Genomic DNA, 21,054 nt, shown 5'->3' with positions numbered 1-21,054 from the left:
AAAAAGGTTATTTGTTATATGCATAAAAATAATTATTTTTGTGGTGACCCAAAACAATGAAAGGTATCAGAACCTATATTTTGGTGCCATCCATGGGTTGCAGACAGAAAAGACAGAAGATACTAACAAAAAAAATTACAATTTTTGCAGTATTTTAATACTGTTAATTACATATAATTTCATTCATTTATATTAATCATAATAATAATTCTAATAATTTTTAAATACCAAATAACTCACCAGCTCCACACAGTCCAGATGGTCGCCTGCCCGTGTGTATCCAATCCCTTTGCATTCTCTGTACTAGACGCTGGGCAGTCATCGCAACTGTATGAGCTTTATCACCAAAATTTAAACGATGAGCAAACCTTATAATATATATGGAAGGATCTGGAGAAAAGAAAAAGCAAGCTGGGGAAGTACTTTTTTTTTTTTTTTTTTTTCTCTTTAAACAGCTTTCAGTACGATAAATGCTACTGATTTACTGTGATATCCAAGAGTTCTAGAGAATATAAATTATAGTTTTAATTTATTAAATATAATGATTTATAAATTCAAATCATTACATTTAAAAATATAAAAATGCAAATTACAATTTGCATCTATATTTTAAAATGTTGATTTAAACAATGAACTCTGAATTTGAAATAAAGATATTTAGAAGAAATAAATTCTTCACAAGTAATGGGCAGGCAATTAATAATTTTATAGTTTTCTTGCAAAATCATTTAACTAATATAAATCAACTTATGGTAATCAGAGTGTTTTAACTCACTGATCCTCTACTTGAAGACAATTTTCCATTCAATTCTCATGATTATTTTAGCATCTTTTAATATGCTGGTAATGAGTTTTCACATATGCTAATATCATCCACCTCTTTTTTAATTGTTGTTCTGTTTCCAGGACATTTAACGATCACATTCTCCTCCTCCTTCCTTCAACTTTTTTGATTCAGTAAAATTTATTTGATCCTTAGTGATGATGTCACCTTAGTAATATCACTAAGGTGACAAGTGTGGTCAAATAAATGTAAATATCTTACTATAAGAACTACTATCGGTCTATATTATCTCTATTCAATTTAAGATCAAGCAGAGCAACATAGAGCTAGCTCACATTTAATGAAAACATACCTGTTTTGAGATGGCTTTTCATTAAAATGTCTGGACCAGTGGTATAATGGAGGGTCCAGAAGCTTTCACACTGTGTGAATAAGGACAGAACAAGAACAGACAGACTCTGGGGCAAAAGGATGTCCTTAGTGCCAAGTGTATTTTAATTTAATAACAGGTTTAACTGTTGGTAGATAGTGTATGAAAAGTCCATTTATCAATGAACAATTTATCTTATTCCAGAATAGGAACACACATGACCTAATAAACTTGCTTATGTTATAAAATAATTATTGTAATTACAAAGTTTTGTTTCATCTTGACTGAGAGGAACCTTACATTATGAATTAAACAGGTTTTTGTGGGCTTCTCTGAAGAACTAACCACTATTTACACTGCCACTTAAGTACACCTGCCCTTATCACGACATGGAACACTCCTTCAATAACAGCACACTGTGTTTATACCAGAAATGGCATAATCAAATGATTCATAATCGCTTACTTCAATAATTGAATTATTAGCATAATTAATTATGGCCAGGGGCAGGGGGACAGTCCTGAGGGTGCAAGGGGGGTGACCTGGGCACCAACATTCAAGGAGGCACCAAATTGCGATTGGCACCGGGGCACCGCATACCCTAGGATTACCCCACCCCTGATTATGACAATCATTCACTAGTAATTAAAAAATAGTTGATTATAAAAAAAAAGTTAAAAAAGAAATGCCAGTGAACGAAATTGACTATGTTATCAAGACTAAAGCTCAAGTTCTGCATTGCCATATACCACATGGCTAATCTCTGCCTCTCTCTCTCCAACACCATTTATACTTTCCATTTTGATTATCAAAAATCCATAATCGATTATGCAAATCCCACAATAGATTATTTCAATTATGTGCCATAATTGGTTAAGCCCATCACTAGTTAATACTATGTGATACAATGTATGTGTGAAATTTAGTGTGAGAATACGCAAGACAAAAGATTTCAGCAACTTTGAACATTTGCATCTGGTGCTAACCACCACACATTTGCATTGTGTGGTGGTGGCTTTTCATTAAAATGTCTGGACCAGTGGTATAATGGAAGGTCCAGCAGCTTTCACACTTCGGGAATCTCGGAAATTGCAACCCTGCTAGGGTATTCACATAGAACTGTGTTTTGGTTGCATCAAGATTTGTCCAATAGCCAAATAACATCCGACCAGTGGTGATTGTGCAGTTGGAAACAGCTTATTGATGCAAGAGCCCAATGGAGGTTGACAAAATGTGCAGAATAATAGAAAGGAGTAGTCAGTCAAATAACAACCCAGCATAACAGTGGTAAAGCAATAAGGCATTTCAGAATGCAGAACTTGTCATACCTTGACAAGTTCTGCATTCTGAAATGCCGTCTGTTATACAGATGGAATATTGCACCCAACAACCAAACTGGGTTCTACTCCTATCATAAAAAAAAAGCACGGTTAGTGGGTTCAGGAAAAACTGGATAGTAGTGGAAGGCTGCAAAAAAGTTGCTTGATTCCTGCTGTTTCATGTTGATGGGAGGCCAGAATTTTTGTCAGATGTCGACAATGCAAGCTGGTAGTGGCAATGTAATGGTGTGGAGAGTGATGTACACATTGGGGATCACTGATACCAGTGGAGCAACAATTGTATGCTATGAGTATGCAAAATCTGTAAATTGTTTCTGATCAGGTGCACACCTTCATGGTTGCAATGTATCCATCTACAAGGTGATTCTTTTAACAGGATTATGCACCATGTTACAATGTCAGAATTGGTTCCAGAAATGTGAGAGAGAATTCAACTTACAGTGATAGCTTTTCCATTCGCCTGACCTCAATCCATTTGAGCACCTGTGGGTTGAAGTGGAGCAAGCTCTTCAGAGTAGAATCTGCAGCCATCCAATTTGCAACAATTGTGGGAAGCACTTGAGTCAACATGGACCAGCATCCCTGCTGTAGCATGCTTTTGACAAATCCAAGATGTTCTGAAGACTAGTGGGGGAGGGGAGATCTGCAAAAATTTCTAATAAATTTGGATAACTAGATATGTCAATGGATAAAGAAATTTCTAGGAGGTTTGGTGTAAATTTCTTTGAGGGAAGAGGAAACTGAGGGCTTCATAGGAACAATAGCAAGTAACAAGTTGATTTGGGGATTTATGACTTAGGGCTGGTCCCAGAGTTCAGTGAGATGGGTGGGTGTGTGTGTGTGTGTGTGTAGGAATTACTGTTTGGGAAAAAGAAAGTAAGGAAGAGTTCACCTTGACTGGATTGAGATCCCCTCCCTCATTCCTATCTTTTCTGTCCAAAGGCCAAGAACATTGCATCCACTGCAAAATATCAAGCTGGCACAAATCCTAATAATGATACAACATATAATGAAAAGTGTGAAATACACTTCCACAAATACATTTTTACCATTATTATACTCCCGCAGCTTTGTGAATGATTTAGTTCTTATCGCCCAAGATAAAGTTTTTAGACCACTGAAAATACCTTAGGAGCAAATCCAAAGAAAATTAAACTCAGCTTGTTTTTCCTTAAAAACAAGGATGCCAACAAGCCGTTGAACATCTTTTGGAATGGCATCCAGCTTAATTTTGATAAATACCTAGTTTACCTGAATAGATCATGATTAGGCAAACTAATTCCCTGTCAGAGACTTCCTAATGGGGAAATCTTGTCTGACCAATTTGACTGGATACTATACTAGTGTGCAAAACTTAAGGACCAGTCAGGTTTTCACCTGTAGCTTCTCATAGGAGTGGCCTGGATATGGGAAAAGAATACCAAAGTAACCTCGTGAGGTACAGAAATGATGAAGGAAACAACACCGACACAACAACGGAAACAAAACGGTACAGAGAGACTTTATTCAAAAATGGCAACATAACATTGGCTGCCATGATACAGATGTATCACTGCCAAAGATGGAATAAAAGGAAGAGGTGGTCCTCAATAGGAGATATGGCCACCCTTAATTTCAATGCAGGCTTTGCACTGCCTGTCCATTCTTAGAACAATGTTGTTGATAAGTTATCGTGGTAACATCATCCATTCTTCTGTCAGCGCCACTTCAGCTGGTGAATATCCAGAATTTAAAACAAATACACCAACCGTTTAATTATAATGGTTTAATACTAGAAACTAAAATGTACCAAACGATACTACACTGTAAAATGATATATGCAAAAGACTGCTTTACAAAATATACGATGAAACTTTAATATACAATAAAATATAAATAAATAAATAAAACATTTAAAATACAATAAAGATAAAAGCGATAAAACATTGACTGAAGCTTTCGGAGGCTTCGGCCTCCTTTCTCAACAACAATGATGTTCAAGCAACACATCCTTAAGTAACAGGCTCACAGCACACGTGGTTGACCAGGCGCATGCTCAATATTTCTTCCATACGATCCAGAACCGGAAGCGGCTCGGGAGCGTGGAAATATAAAACGCTCGTCTTTTGCCAGGACCACAACTTCTAGTAGGGGGTGAAATCGAACACCCCTGTCCCTATTCATACTATTGTTCTCAGACGAGCCTATCCACAAACTCTCTAGCCACTTACGGTCCCAGAACCTATGTGCCCGGTCAAGGATGACAGCATTCACCGGGGAGACCTGATGATGTTTCTCCCAATAATGCTCAGCAATGGCGGACTTATTGAACTCTGCGGTCTGTATAGCTCGCATGTGCTCCCCCAGATGGTCTTTTAGTCGCCGTCCTGTCTCCCCCACATAACATTCCCCACAGTCCGGGCATTCGATCTCATATAAGACCCCACTACTGGAATCCCCAGGAATGGGGTCTTTGACCTGTGACAACACTGTGTGCAGCTTCCGGGTTGTCACGTAGCATTCTTGAAACTACGTTTCAAGAATGCTACGTGACTTTCAGACACGCTGTGTGCAGCTTCCGGGTCGGAAGTTGCACACAGTGTTGTCACAGGTCAAAGACCCCATTCCTGGGGATTCGAGTAGTGGGGTCGTATATGAGATCGAATGCCCGGACTGTGGGGAATGTTATGTGGGGGAGACAGGACGGCGACTAAAAGACCGTCTGGGGGAGCACATGCGAGCTATACAGACCACAGAGTTCAATAAGTCCGCCATTGCTGAGCATTATTGGGAGAAACATCATCAGGTCTCCCCTTTGAATGCTGTCATCCTTGACCGGGCGCATAGGTTCTGGGACCGTAAGTGGCTAGAGAGTTTGTGGATAGGCTCGTCTGAGAACAATAGTATGAATAGGGACAGGGGTGTTCGATTTCACCCCCTACTAGAAGCTGTGGTCCTGGCAAAAGACGAGCTTTTTATATTTCCACACTCCTGAGCCGCTTCCGGTTCTGGATCGTATGGAAGAAATATTGAGCATGCGCCTGGTCAACCACGTGTGCTGTGAGCCTGTTACTTAAGGATGTGTTGCTTGAACATCATTGTTGTTGAGAAAGGAGGCCGAAGCCTCCGAAAGCTTCAGTCAATGTTTTATCGCTTTTATCTTTATTGTATTTTAAATGTTTTATTTATTTATTTATATTTTATTGTATATTAAAGTTTCATCGTATATTTTGTAAATCAGTCTTTTGCATATATCATTTTACAGTGTAGTATCGTTTGGTACATTTTAGTTTCTAGTATTAAAACATTATAATTAAACGGTTAGTGTATTTGTTTTAAATTCTGGATATGTACTCTCCCAACCTTAGAGGTCTTTTTGAAGATGGTGAACATTTTCTGGTGGGTGTGGATATGCCGCTACGCATCTCCCCAGAGTGCCCCATATGCATTTGATGGGATTTAGATTGGAGGAAACGAGCAGGCCAATCCATACAAACAATGTTCTCACTTTCCAAAAGCACATCAACAGCTGCAGTGCGATGGGGTGTGGCGTTATCATCCATAAACATGAACTCGGGGGCCAATGGCACCTCGGAACAGATGCACATGGAGAAGGATTACCTCAGTACAGTAGCGTGCACCGGTTACAGTACCTCCTTCCAGTGTCTGGAGTTGTGTACATCCATCCAAGATAACACCTCCCCAGACGAGAACACCTCGACCACCATATTGATCTCTTTCAGTGATGTTTGTGGGGTGATACTGTGTGCCAACCTCTCGCCAGATTAGCTGACATCCAGAATCGCTGTTGAGACTGAATCTACTCTCATCAGTAAAGAGTACCTTAAGTAAAGATTTTGTGGTTGTAATCTTTAGAAAGAGTGTTGGTCCTCAAGTTTTGCACACCAGTGTATGATGTGGTCACAAAGGAACTGGATACAAAATAAAATTTTGATAACATATACTTGGATTTTAGGAAAGCTTTTGATACTGTTGCACATAAAAGACTGCTGTACAAATTGGAGCAGTTTGGCATAAAGGAAAAGTTGCTGCTATGTATAAAGAGATGGTTGAATGGGAGAAGACAGAGAGTGGTAATCAATGGACACTGCTCTTCATGGACTAATGTTATTAGTGGAGTCCTCAAGGGTTCAGCATTGGGCCCATTGTTGTTTTCTATATTTATTCAATGATATTGATGAAGATATATCAGGCTTAATGTACAAGTATGCAGATGATACAAAGTATGGCAGGGTTGTTAACGACAGTACGCTACTGCAACAGGATCTAGAAGAGTTGGGCAGAGAGGTGGCAACTGAAGTTTAACATTGACAAATGTAAAGTACTGCATATGGGTAGAAGCAACCACAGAGAAATGTACCAACTGTGCAGTACTACATTCAGGGTAGTGGAGAATGAAAAAGACCTGGGGTAATTGTGTGGTCAGATATCAAGTTTCTGAGCTGCAGACAAGCTGCCAGAGCAGCTTGTGGAGTCTTATCAATGATATACAGGAATTTTGCTAGCAGTGATAAGGAGATGATTATTCTCTTGTATAAGGCAATGGTCAGGCCACATTTTAGGAAAGATGTAGAACTGCTCGAATGAGTAGAGAAGGGCAATGAGATTGATGAGGGGTAAAAAGGGTTGCTCTTACCAAGAAAGGATTAAGTTCTGTAAATTGCAGCGTATGAAGACTAGGCACCTGCGAGGTGATCTGATTGAGGTGTATAAGGCCTTGAATGGTTTGAGCAGGATCAATGCTGATGGGAATCTTCCTCAGATTACGCACCTAAAGAAGTGTAAATTCAAATTAAGGAAAGAAATTTATAGAATATATGTGCGGAAATTTGCCTTTAGCCAGTAGGTGGTTGATTGCTGGAACAAACTTCTATCTGTCATTGTGGAAGGTGATAGCATAAATAAATTTAAGAAGGAACTTTTTAAAAGTACGGGAATTTTAAAATTAAAAAAAAAATAAAAAAATACGGGAAGTATTTTTTTTTTTTGGCTGATGCTGTATAAGCTTGCTTTCTTGCATCATATGCCTCTACCAATGCTAATAGGACAAACTTACTCTGAAAAGGTCCAAACTTCCCAACCACTTCCTCATTCATTTCACAAATATATGTGGTCTCCCAATCTGAATTATGTCGATTTTTGCTTACAGTTATGTAAGTGGAAATACCACATGCTTTTCTTAACAAAATCCCAATTATCAGGTGTTTCAACCAATTCAACCATTTGTTCTAATTATTCATGTACAATTCCTTTTGCTTCAAAGGTGGTACTTGTGCATATCTCCACTGTGATATTCCCTGTAAGAGACTTAATAATTTGGAATATCCTCTTTTGATCTTCTCTGGCTCAAAATCTTTCTACCCCATTCTGTCAAATTTATCTGTTGCCTCTATTGTTCCCCCAACTCCACTAATCATTTGAAACTCTTTGACTTCCTCTCTTTGAAACTTGACTTTCTGCAATCAAAATTTCCTAACAGTGAGGTAATTTTTCTTGGTGATTTTAATGTCCACAACTTCAAATAGCTTCAGTTTTCTAGTCACATGGAGCCAGCTGGTCAAGAAGCTGTGTGCAGATTTTAGCATTAGCATTAGCATTAGTAGAGGCATATGATGCAAGAAACCAAGCTTATTCAGCATCAGCCAAAAAAAAAAAAAAAAAAAAACACAACCACTACTCCCATTTCACCCCTCTGTTCGTTCGAAATACCTGTCCAGCTGAGCCTTAAATGTGTTTAGGCTATCAACTTCAACAACAAGTGGTGGAAGTCTATTCCACAAACCAACTGCCCACTGGCTAAAGGCAAATTTCCGCACATCTATCCGACATCCGTCCTTCCTCAATTTGAATTTATGCCCTCTCAGGTGATTATTCTGAGCAAGAGGAAGAATCCCATCGGCATTGAACATGCTCAAACCATTCAAAGCCTTATACACCTCTATCAGATCACCTCGCAGATGCCTAGTCTCCAGACTCTGTAATTTGCAAAACTTAAGCCTTTCTTCGTAAGAGCAACCCTTTGTTCCATTCACTAATCTTGTTGCCCTTCTCTGTACTCGTTCCAGCAGCTCTACATCCTTCTTGAAATAAGGCCTCCAGACCTGTATACGGTACTCAAGGTGTGGCCTTATACAAGAGAATAATCACATCCCTATCCCTGCTAGAAAAATTACTGTATATCATTGACAAGACACCATGAGCTACTCTTGCAGCTCGTCTGCACTGCTCAGAGAACTTCATATCTGCCTGCACTGCTCAGAGAACTCCATATCTGCTTGCACAATTACCCTCAGGTCCTTTTCATTCTCTACTACTATCAGCGTAGTACCACAGAGTTGGTACGTTGATCTGGGGTTACTGTTTCCCATATGTAGTACTTTACATTTGTCAATGTTAAACTTCATTTGCCACCTCTCAGCCCATCTGCTCAACCTTTCCAGATCCTGTTGCAGCAGCACAGCATCAGTAGTGTCCTTAACAACCCTGCCAACCTTTGTATTGTCTGCAAACTTGGACATTAAGCTTGATATACCATCATCAATATCATTTATAAATACAGAAAACAACAATGGACCCAACACTGAACCCCGAGGAACTCCACTAATAACATTAGTCCACGTTGAGCAGTGTCCATTGATTACCACTCTCTGCCTTCTCCCCCCTCAACCACTCCTTTATCCATATAGCAATTTGCCTCCAATGCCACACTGCTCCAATTTGTGCAGCAGTCTTCCATGTGCAACAGTATCAAAAGCCTTTCTAAGATCCACGTATACAATATCAAAGTTATTCCCTGCATCCAGTTCTTTTGTGACTACATCATAGTATCCAATCAAATTGGTCAGACAAGACCTGCCCTTAACAAAACCATGCTGTGTCTGAGCTATAACTGAATTCTTGTCCAGATGATCCTGCAGTGCTTCTTTAACCAGTGCCTCCATTAATTTTCCTGGAACCGAAGTTAAACTAACAGGTCTATAATTACTTGTGTCAGCCTTTGATCCTCCTTTGTGAATTGGGGTTACATTTGCACATCTCCAGTCTATGGGTACCTCCCCTGAGTCCAAAGAAGCTCTCATAATTATGGCTAGGGGTTTGCTTACTTCCTTTGCTGCCTCCTTTAATATAACTGGATAGATCCCATCCACCCCGGGTGCCTTTTTTATGTTTATCCTCAACAATTTCTCCTCCACTTTCCTCTCAGTTATTAGAAAATCATCTAGCTCACTGCCAATGTTTACTTCACCTACGACATTCCCCTTCCTGAATAACTCCTCATGTGTGAATGTAGATGCAAAATACTTGTTTAGATTGTTAGCCACCTGAGCAGGATCCTCAACTGCTCAGGTGGCTAACAGTCCACTCAGGTGGCTAACAATCCAGCGGACCAATCTGATTCATCCCTTTCCTTCTTGAGTTTAAATAGGTAAAGAACTCTTTTCTGTTTTTCTTTGCATCCTTTGCCAAGGATTTCTCATAATCTGCCTTTGCCTGCCTAATCTCCTTTGTGACTTGGTTACAGACCAACTTATATCTATCATAGGCTTCCATGTCACCCATTAATTTGTATGTATCCCATGCATTTTTCTTTTCTGCCATATGTCTCATTAGTTCATCTGACAACCATTTAGGCCTGAGCCTTGAACAATATTTCTTGGTTGGTATGTAAAGCCTGGTAGCTTCCAAGATTAGTTCCTTGAATGCTTCCCATTTTGAATTTGCTGTTGGTAACATCATCAGTCGGTCCCAGTGTATAGAATTTAAATACTGTCTCAGACCATCATAGTCGCCTTTACGAAAGCAAAAACCCTTCCCTTTACCTCTGATGGTAGTTACCTCCTTGAGTAAATCCCACTTCAGCACACTGTGATCACTGCCATCTAGTGGTTCCTTTATCTGCAGATTCTTAATGCATGAAGAATCACTACTGATAATCAGATCAAGAGTATTACTCCCTCTAGTTGCCTCCCGAACATGCTGGTGTAGAAAACAATCATCCGATAAATCCACAAAAGCCTTGCTAGTGTGTGAGTGACCAACCCACAAATTCCAGTCAATATCTGGGAAATTAAAATCCCCCATTATATGACTCTCTGATTTACTGGCCCATTCTATTTCCCTGTACAGTATCTTATTATACTCATCAGAGTCATTAGGCCTATAGCACACTCCTACTCTCAATTTTGATTTACCTATGCTTATGTCACACCAAACTGACTCGACACTGCTCTGTCCATCGATGTTGACTGGCTTCACTTCCTTGGATTTTATGTGTTTTTTAACTAATAGCATAACCTCTCCTCTCTTCCTATCCTGTCTATCCTTTCTGTAGACGTTGTACTCCCCAAATTCCAGTTCTGCATTCCTTATATCTGTGTGACACCACGTCTCTGATATCCCAACAATATCTGCCTTTGATGTTTTGAGTAATACCTCAAATTCATCAAATTTATTTACTAAACTCCTAGCATTGGTATACACGCAAGTATACATGCACCTGTTTCTATTCTTAGCTACCCTAACACAACCCATGTGTTTACTTGTACCGCAATGACTTCCAGCAGTCTCTGAAATATCCTGCATCTTGTTTTTCAGGCTTCTGCTCATTCCAATAGAAGCAGTGCAAGAATCTCTTTCAACTCTGCCAGTGGCTACTGTTAATCTATTAGTCTTTGTCTCCCCCCCAAGCTAGCAGTTTTCCGACCCACCTAACACTGCCTCAATAGCATCAGCAAATATTTTTGCACCCTTTCTATTTAAATGTCATTGAACAGGTTCTTTTAACTACCACACAACCAACACACTTGATCTTTTTCTCACAAACAACTCTTCCAAATATACAGTTGAAAAGAGTGGTCCTCTAGGCAACAAAGATAACAAACTGGTGATGGTTTCTTCTTCAATGATTCCCTTTTCCTTGTAGCCATTCTTAATCTCGTGTTCTTTAGCATTACAAGAACGAAAAATGGGATGATCTGGGAGATTTATTTTCTTTTCTCCTGGTTGAATTACTGTTTTTCTGATGTCAGTGTTTGCTCAGATCATGTGAGTGAAATTATTCTTGTAGGGACGAAGTACTTTATTCCACACTCCATGTTAAAATCTCATCCTTTATCTAAATCTTGATTTTCCAATAAGTGTGCTAAGGCTGTTAAAGATAAGATGTTGCATATCACAATAGGCTTGCATCCAAATCTCCAGGTTCATTTTCTGCTTACTTAAAGCTTGCAACAATTATAAAGCTGTTATTAATCAATCCAAACTAGGTTCTGAACAGGCTAAGTATAGAAAACTCGTTTCTTGTCCAAATGGCAGTTGAGCATTCTGGTCTCTTGTCAAAGTTATTGGCTGCAACTTTTGCCCATCTTTATTCCCACCTCTGCTGAGACCCAGTGGTTCTATTTATTCCTGCCTCATATAAAGATAGCACTGACTTGCTAGCATCCTACTTTTCTTCTAACCTGTGTAATCTTGGAAAAACCACCTCCTACCATTCCCAGTACACTCTATTCAATGTATGGTGTGGTCTTCTGTCAAAAGGATGTCAGTAGAATTTTGAACAGTCTTCATACCAAGAAAGCAGCAGGTACTGATGGTATTTCACGCCATTCTCAAAACCTGTGCTACCGAGCTTACTTCTGTTCTGTGTTGCTTTTTTACCCTCTGTTTCACTGGTGTTTTTCCTTCTGCTTGGAAATTTGCTCATAACCAGCCAGCTCCTAAAAAGGGTGAAAAATCCCTCCCTTCCAATTATTGTCCCACTGCACTTAATTCTGTTCTTTCTAAAATAATGGAAAAATCTGTTAACTGCCAACTCCTAAACTACCTTGAAACCTCTCATCTCATCAATGATCACCAGTACGGATTCCGCCAGTGTCAATCCACTGGTGATATACTGGCATATGTTACCCATCTATGGACTAATTCAATGGAAAAGTTTGGTGAAACTCAAGCAGTAACTCAACACTTCAAAGGCTTTTGATTGAATTTGGCATAATGGTCTTCTAATTAAGCTTTCAACTTATGATTTGCTCACTGTTTTTTTTTTTTTTTGTAATTGGGTAGCCAGTTTTCTCTCTGACTGCTCACTGTGGGTGATGATAGATGGGTCTGTCTTTTAATTTCTCAGCTAATGCTGGTGTTTCCCAAGGTTCAGTTCTTTTCCACTCTTTTCCTCTTAAATATTAATGACCTTCTTCCACTGGATGGAAATCCTATCCCTAGTTTTTCTGATGACAACACATTGCATTCCATATTCCAGTTTGACAAAACTTGCCCTGCACAAACAGCCTCAACTTCTCAAATATCCACTAACAATTCCTTAAATGCTGATCTCCAGGTAATTCTCAGTGGGGCAAAAAATAACTTAGTTGATTTCAACTCCTTTAAAACTCAATTCTGTCTTATATCTCACAAAAAGGATTCTTCTGCTCCTATGCTTATCTTCAATGGCACTGAGATTTATAGACAAGATTACATATCTTTATTAGGGATTATTCTGACATTTAATCTATCTTAACATAAGTACATCACAAATATTGTTTTCTCTGAATAAAACTGGGTTTTCTCTTTTGCTCTCAGTGTTACTTTTCTTCCAAACAGCTGCTCACTTTGTATAAATCACAAATCTGCCTACCATGGATTATTGTTCTAACATCTGGAGCAGTGTCCCAAAACCTTTCTCAGGCATCTCGACTCCATTCAAAAGACAGCAATTAGGTTAATTAATGATCCATCTCTAACAAAGCCTCTTTAATCTCTGGCTAATAGATTTTCTGTTTCTACTGCACATCTTTTCTATAGATACTTACATGGACACTGTTCTTCTGAAATTGGTTTTTATAATTCTTACTCTCTCTTCCAAACCAGTCTGAACAAGTGCCACAACTAGTGAGTATCCTTTTACTGTCCAACTTGAAACCCGAAGAACCAACTTTTTTTCTTCCTGATTTATTTCCTCAACTTCTGTTTCTGGGAAAACCTCCCTTTATACATATTTCTTGAAAATTACAAACTACAGAAATTCAAGTCTAATGTCAATAAGTATATTCTTTCATCTTCTTAGCCTTTAATTCATGCACAATACTAAGTACTACAGGTTCTAATACCTCTTGTGCTTGGGGTTGTCATTAAAAAAACAAACAAACACTAGGGCATCATGTCGGATCATACCACCACCTTTAAAACACATAGAAAAAACCATAACAGTTAAGAGCCTAAAACAACTTCCTACTTCCTTAAGAGGCTTATATCTGCTAAATGGGGAGCTGACCAACACACACACACACACACACACACACACACACAAACACACACACACACACACACACACACACCATGAACGACAGCTTTAGCCTTATGTTTCTAGGTTGCGAGGCAAGCCAGTCTTGCCTGGGATCCTCTTATGCAAAAAATTCGACATCCTATTAAACCAGACTTACAGACCAGTTACTTGATGCCTCAAGCTGATTTTTTTTTTTTTTTTTTTATGAATACCCAAAACACGAGAGGTATTAGAACCTATAGTACTTAGTACCATGCTTGGGTTGAAGGTTGAGAAGATGAAAGAAGATATTTGCCAATTAATGATCTTAAAATTATTTTCATTAAGATCAACTAATGTTTTTAACCCTTTGCCGCTAACTAAAAAAAAAATAATAAATAAAGGCATCTGAGAGATTCCTTTATTTTTTTTTTATTTGTAAGTGAAATCAAATCCTCTTATGTACCTTACCCACCAGTATTCTCTAATAGATTACACAGCATTATTTTCTTTTTTCATTTCAATATACAGTACTATGAATTACAAGAAATTAATTTTTAATTTTTAATTCATTAAGAAATTAATAAATTTTTTGTTTGACTTTTAATAAATGCTAGGCAAGCAAAAGCATCCATCTTTCTTGTAGGCAACTCCTAATCCCACATTGTGTCTGTGAGACAACAGAGAGAGCCATTTAATCTTGCTGGAGAGCTTTGGTTTCCCTGTCTAAATGTAAACAGCTGAAAAAAATGCAGATGTTCATGTTACATCTATCAGCTGGCATATAAGATTCTGTGTTTCAATTTGGGAATGAGTGACATTAAAAATACAATAAAAACTTTATTTATTATTAATATTATTATTAGTTTCTCTTGTTTATTTTGTAAAATATATTATAATTTATTTTAGCAATCGTAATTAATAGAAACTGTTTTCAATTCAGTAGAAGAATTAAAAAAAGGTGTTGCACAGTTGCCACATAAGCATATTTGTTTCATTCAGGAGCACAAGTAATGGACGGTCAACAAACATAAAGGTCAAATAGGAACTGGTCAAGAAGTAATCCTATAAGTTACTAAGCATTACTAGTGCTAAGGGGAAAGGATGAGCCATATTGGTCCATTTTATATGAAAAATAAGTATTGATGATCAGTATGCTGATCAATTGAATAAAATTCTGCATCTATATTCACACGTGAAAGAGCTTTAGAGATGGGAATACCAGAGGTCTATCTAATACTGACTGGGGGTTAAATGATTTCATGATAAATGAAAGGAACTGGAAGAAAAATTGTAGCAGCTAAAGTGAACTGGCGATCATACAATTAATCTAATTACAATAAAAGATAATGAATTCATGGAAAGCCTTTACAGTTCATTGATATGTAAATGTCACTACCATTCAAACAGGTGGTTCAAAGTGTGAGGTGAATAATTACAGACCAGTAAATTTGTCTCCCATGCTAAGGAACATTAAGGAATCCATAATTAAAGAAGTAATACATGATCATCTAGTTAAAATGGAACTAAGGCAATCATAGTATGTATCTGTTGTTTTTTAAGGCCACATTGCACTGTACAAATGCATGTTTGTAGGGCAATTTGCATGTTGTGCTGGCTGAAAAACCTGGAGTAAAAGGGGGGGGGGACCCAACTCTAATATACAGCTAACTACAGCCTAACTCGGCACCTCCGTAGCCAGGTGGGTAGGAGCAGCAGTGCATAACACACGCTTCTTGATTAGAACGGGGTTCGAGCCCGTGACCACCAAATACAGAGGATGCGGAAAGGTCAGGGAATGACCACCACATATCCCCAGAGCAATATGGCCTTAGTTGCTAATGTTCCTAAAAACCAAATAACAAACAAACAAACAGCCTAACTAAAGAGGTGTTTAAAAATTCCCCCATTTTCTGACCCAGACCTCTACAAATGATTGACAAGTGGTCAAATCACTAAATTGTGATGGAGGAACATGCCTGGCCAATCTGATCTTTGCATCAAATTGGATGCAAAGAATAATTTTGATGTCAATTACTTAGATTTTAGTAAAGTTTTGATACAGTTCCACACAAACAATTGTTGTATAAGTTTGAACAATGTGGCATTAGGAGCAAGTTACTACTAGCACTATGGAGAGGGATGGTTAAGTAGTAGGAGACAGGCGCCTCCGTAGCCAGGTGGGCAGGAGCAGCAGCGCGTAGCACACGCTTCTTGATTAGACCGGGGTTCAAGCCCGTGCCTACCAAATACGGAGAATGCGGAAAGGTCAGAGAATGACCACTGCATATCCCCGGAGCAATATGGCCTTAGTTGCTAATGCTCCTAAAAAAAAAAAAAAAATAAAAGTAGGAGACATAGAGTAGTCATAGCTCTTCATGGACTATACTACTAGAAGGGTCTCACACCATTCAGTACAAGGCTAGTTATTGTTAGTTAGTTAGTTAGTTATTTGGTTTTTAAGAGCATTAGCAACTAAGACCATATTGCTCTGGGATATGCGGTGGTCATTCCCTGACCTTTCCGCATCCTCCGTATTTGGTGGTGACGGGCTCGAACCCCGGTCTAATCAAGAAGCAGTACGAGGCACCATACTGTTTCTAATACTTATTAATATACTTATATAGGTTTCTGAAAGTAGAATTTCTAAGTTTGCTGATGATATTGAGGTGAGTAGGGTGATTAATGACATTAATCCTAGAATTTTAACAGCACTCACACTAATGTAATAATATAGGATTATGGGGGGGGGTGTATTAATGCAGAAATTAATATTACTATTCTAGGGTTACTAGGAGCATGCTACTTCAATAAGATCTAGACTGAAAAATGGTGATTGAAGTATAACATTAACAAATCTGAACTTGAATTTCATTTAGCCTTATGTCATTCAAGCTCTCAATTTAACAAAGATACTTGTGGCATCTGTGTGAATGCCCATTTTTGTTTTAATTATAAAAAATTAGTTTTTTAACTTTTTTACTGAATTTAAAACTAGGATATATTAATTATGATCTGCGAAACTCAATTAAAAATATTGAAAGAAAATAAACAACAGAAACCAATAACTAAGTTTTTATCATGTATTTTTAGACTTTTCAAGTTCACTCATCCCTCAGACCGAAACACAAATGCTTGCATGGGGTCTGTCAGATGCTTTGTGGTCATCTTAGGACTTCCTAATTCATTTCACAAATATACGTGGTCTCAATTCTAATCTCAACGATGTCCATTTCCACTTGCAGTCTGCCAAACCCCATGTACTTTTTCTGACAGAATCTCAGTTATCGGTTGATTCAACTGCAGCTCATCTCAGATGCCCAAATTATTCGCTGTATGATTCCTTTCGCCTCAAAGGTGGTACTTGTGCATATGTCTATTCTGATATTCGCTGTCAGAGACTTGGCAATTTGGAATCTCCTCTCTTTGATCTTCTCTGGCTTAAAATCTCTCTACCTCATTGTGTCAAATTCATCTGTTGTCTCTACTGTTCTCCCAACTCCACTAATCACTTGGAGCTCTTTGACTTCCTCTCTTTGCAACTTGACTTTCTCCAGTCCAACTTTCCTAACAGTGAGGTAATTTTCCTTGGTGATTTTAATGTTCACAACTCCAGCTGGCTTCCGTTTTCTAGTCACACCGACCCAGCAGGTCGAGATGCTGAGGCTTTTGCAATTACTAATGACCTATCACAGATTGTTCATTTACCTACAAGAATACCAGACAATCCTAATCATACAGCCAATATGCTTGATCTTTTTCTCACAAACAATCCTTCTAAGTACACGGTCGAAGTGAGAGGTCCTTTAGGCACTTCAGATCACAACTTGGTGATTGTCTCTTCTCCAATGGAACCTTTATCTCATGGCTATTCCCAACCTCGTGTTGTTTGGCATTACAAGAATGCAAAATGGGATGACCTTCGAGACTTCTTTTCTTCTTTTCCTTGGTCGGATTACTGTTTCAAAACTTCTGATGTCAACGTTTGCTCAGATCGTGTCAGTGAAATTATCCTTGCAGGAATGGAATCTTTATCCCACACTCCACTTTAAAATCTCGGCCTTTATCCAAACCTTGGTTTTCCAATAAATGTGCTAAGGCTGTCCAAGAGAAGAATGTTGCATATCGTAATTGGCTTGTTTCTAATTCTTCAGTTTCATTTTCTGCCTACACCAAAGCTCGCAACAATTGTAAAGCAGTTATTAATCAGTCCAAACTAGAGTTTGAACAGGCTAAGAGTAGAAAACTTGCTTCTTGCCCTAATGGTAGCCGAGCATTCTGGTCTCTTGCCAAAGCTATTGGCCGCAACTTTTGCCCATTTCTGCTCCCACCTCTGTCCAAACCAGATGGTTCTGTTGTCACTTCAGCCAAGGATAAAGCTGACCTGCTAACATCCCATTTTTCTTCCAACTCATGTATTAATGATCTTGGTAAAATACCTCCCACCATTCCCAACACGCTCCATTCAATGCCTCCTGTGGTCTTCGTCAAAAGGATATCAGAAGGATTTTGAAGAATCTTGATGCTAAGAAAACTCCAGGTCCTGATGGTATTTCTCCACTTGTTCTCAAAACCTGTGCTCCTGAACTTACTCCTATTCTTTGCCGCCTTTTCTCACTTTCTTATTCCAAAGGTGTTTTTCCTTCTGCTTGGAAATTTGGTCATATCCAGCCAGTTCCTAAAAAGGGTGACAAATCCCTCCCCCATCCAATTATCGTCCCATTGCAATTACTTCTACTCTTTCTAAAGTAATGGAGAAATCAATTAACCGCCAACTCTTAAACTACCTAGAAACCTCCCGTCTGATCAACGATCGCCAGTATGGATTCCGTCAGTGTCGATCCACTGGTGATATTCTGGCTTATGTTACCCATTTATGGACTAATTCAATGGAAAGGTTCGGTGAAACACAAGCAGTTGCTTTTGACATCTCAAAGGCTTTTGATTGTGTCTGGCATAAAGGTCTTCTAAACAAGCTTCCATCTTATGGTTTGCCAACTGTTTTTAGTAATTGGCTATCCAGTTTTCTCTCTGATCGCTCACTGAGGGTGATGGTAGATGGCTCTCTGTCTTCTAACTTCTTCACTAATGCCGGTGTCCCCCAAGGTTCAGTTCTTTCCCCCACTCTTTTCCTCTTGTATATCAATGACCTTCTTCCATTGACTGGAAATCCTATCCATAGTTTTGCCGATGATAGCATATTGCATTCCACTTTCAATTTTGAGAAACCTTGTCCTGCTCAATCAGCTTCAATTTCTCGAAAATTTGCTACCAATTCCTTAAATGCCGATCTTCAGGTAATTCTCCAGTGGGGCAAAGACAACTTAGTTGATTTCAACCCTTCTAAAACTCAGTCTTGTCTTATATCTCGCAAAAAGGATTCTTCTGCTGCTATGCTTATCTTTAGTGACACTCTGATTTCTAGGCAAAATGATAACTCTTTTGGGGATTACCCTGACTTCTAATCTCTCTTTGCACAAACACATTACAAATATTGCTTCCTCTGCATCTAAAAAACTTGGTTTTCTCTTTCGCTCTCAGTGTTACTTTTCTTCCAAACAGCTGCTCACTCTGTATAATTCTCAAATCCGCCCTGCCATGGAATATTGTTCCCACATCTGGGGTGGTGCCCCCAAAACCTCTCTCAGGCTTCTTGATTCCATTCAGAAGAGGGCAGTTAGGTTAATTAATGATTCATCTCTAACAGAGTCTCTCCACTCGCTTTCTCTTAGACGTACTGTTTCTGTTGCATGCCTCTTCTACAGAAAATTCCATGGGCTGTTCTTCTGAATTGGCTTCTATAATTCCCGCTCTCTCTCTTTCAATACAGTCCGAACACATGCCGCCACCAGCCAACATCCATTTGCTGTCCAACTTCAAACCCACAGAACCAACTTTTCATCTTCCTCATTTATTCATTCAACTGCCGTTTTCTGGAACAACCTTCCTTCATACGTATTTCCTGAAAATTACAATCTACAGAAGTTTAAGTTCAATGTTAACAAATATCTTCTTTCGCCTTCCCAATCCAAGTACGGTACTAAGTACTATATGTTCTAATACCTCTCGTGTTTGGGTTTCACATAAAAAAAAAAAAAAAGTGTACAGGAAGTGATGTGCACAAGTGGCTTGATTTTTTTTTCAAAGTTCCTAAAGAAAATGTTCCCAATATCAGTAGAATAGCAGGATATTTGTTAAATAAATAAATAAATATTCTGTTTATACTCCGGCACGACAACCAAGTCAGTACAGTTTACAATAAATTGTCAATACAAATATTTATAGTATTTAGTAGTCACAGGCTTGAACCCCAGTCCACTCAAGGAACGCATGCTATGCACTCTCACTCCCGACCACTGGGCTACATCAGTGTTCCTGGCTCAAATTCTGTAGTAGAAAGGGTGCTTTCATTAATGAAACTGAAGTGGACAGATGTCAGAAACAGAAGTCACCCAGAATTAATTGAGGCAGAGTTGCAGACTGTAATGAATTTCTCTTTTACGTGTAAAGAGTTCCTTTAGTATGGTAAAACAGGATAAACAATTGTTAAAAAGGGCAAAATGTCAAAATAAGTACAATTAAAATATCAGACAATTTGAATTTTTTTGTATTTTTTAAAACTAATTTTATCGACAAAAGAAAATTTTTTTAAAAGAAAACCTGACAACCCTAATTGGGTTTGTCATTCATAATAATTATTTTCCCCCCCATAATTCTTTTATTATCTGCATGTTTTAAGCTGGATATCATTATTTAACCCCGGGGACTGACATCTGGTGAGTATGGGGTTGGCACACCCAGGGTCCTGAGCTGAATATCATCATTCTTCTCCTTCTTGGTGATTCACTTCTCTCTCTCTCTCCCTCCAGGGTAATTCTGTTTTTGTTTTTTCCAGCTGGTGTAGCATAAGCCTCAGGCTTCCTTGCACCATATGGTTAATAATAATAATTCTTCTCTTTCTTGGTGATTCCCTTTTACTTCTGACTCTCTCGGTAATTTAGAATTTTTTTTTGTGGCTGTGCAGCATAAGTCTGAGGCTTCCTTGCTTTGTTTGTTATTTGGTTTTTAGAAGCATTAGCAACTAAGGCCATATTGCTCCGGGGATATGCGGTGGTCATCACTTGACCTTTCCGCATCCTACGTATTTGGTGGTTACGGGCTCGAACCCCGGTCTAATCAAGAAGCGTGTGGTACGCACTGCTTCTCCTGCCCACCTGGATACGGAGGCGCCAGGTTTCCTTGCACCATATGGTTAATAATAATAAAGTATGATAACGTTAAAATTCACGTAAAACAT

At 38.6% G+C, this 21,054-nt stretch overlaps 1 protein-coding gene across 2 annotated transcripts in view; it reads right to left on the bottom strand.

The window, feature by feature from the left end:
* Positions 1 to 21,054, bottom strand: part of Brf (Brf RNA polymerase III subunit) — a 330,203-nt gene that overhangs the window by 125,876 nt on the left and 183,273 nt on the right. For both annotated transcript variants that reach the window (XM_090386884.1, XM_090386885.1), the window contains one exon: positions 241 to 390. In XM_090386884.1, the coding sequence (XP_090243010.1) occupies positions 241 to 390 (150 nt within the window). The remainder of the gene's footprint in view (positions 1 to 240; positions 391 to 21,054) is intronic.

This window comes from Mastigoproctus giganteus, chromosome 12, assembly GCF_048544385.1.
Source record: "Mastigoproctus giganteus isolate SK-2022 chromosome 12, ASM4854438v1, whole genome shotgun sequence".
NCBI classification, from domain to species: Eukaryota; Metazoa; Arthropoda; class Arachnida; order Uropygi; family Thelyphonidae; genus Mastigoproctus; species Mastigoproctus giganteus.
This window is presented reverse-complemented; position numbering and strand designations above follow the sequence as displayed.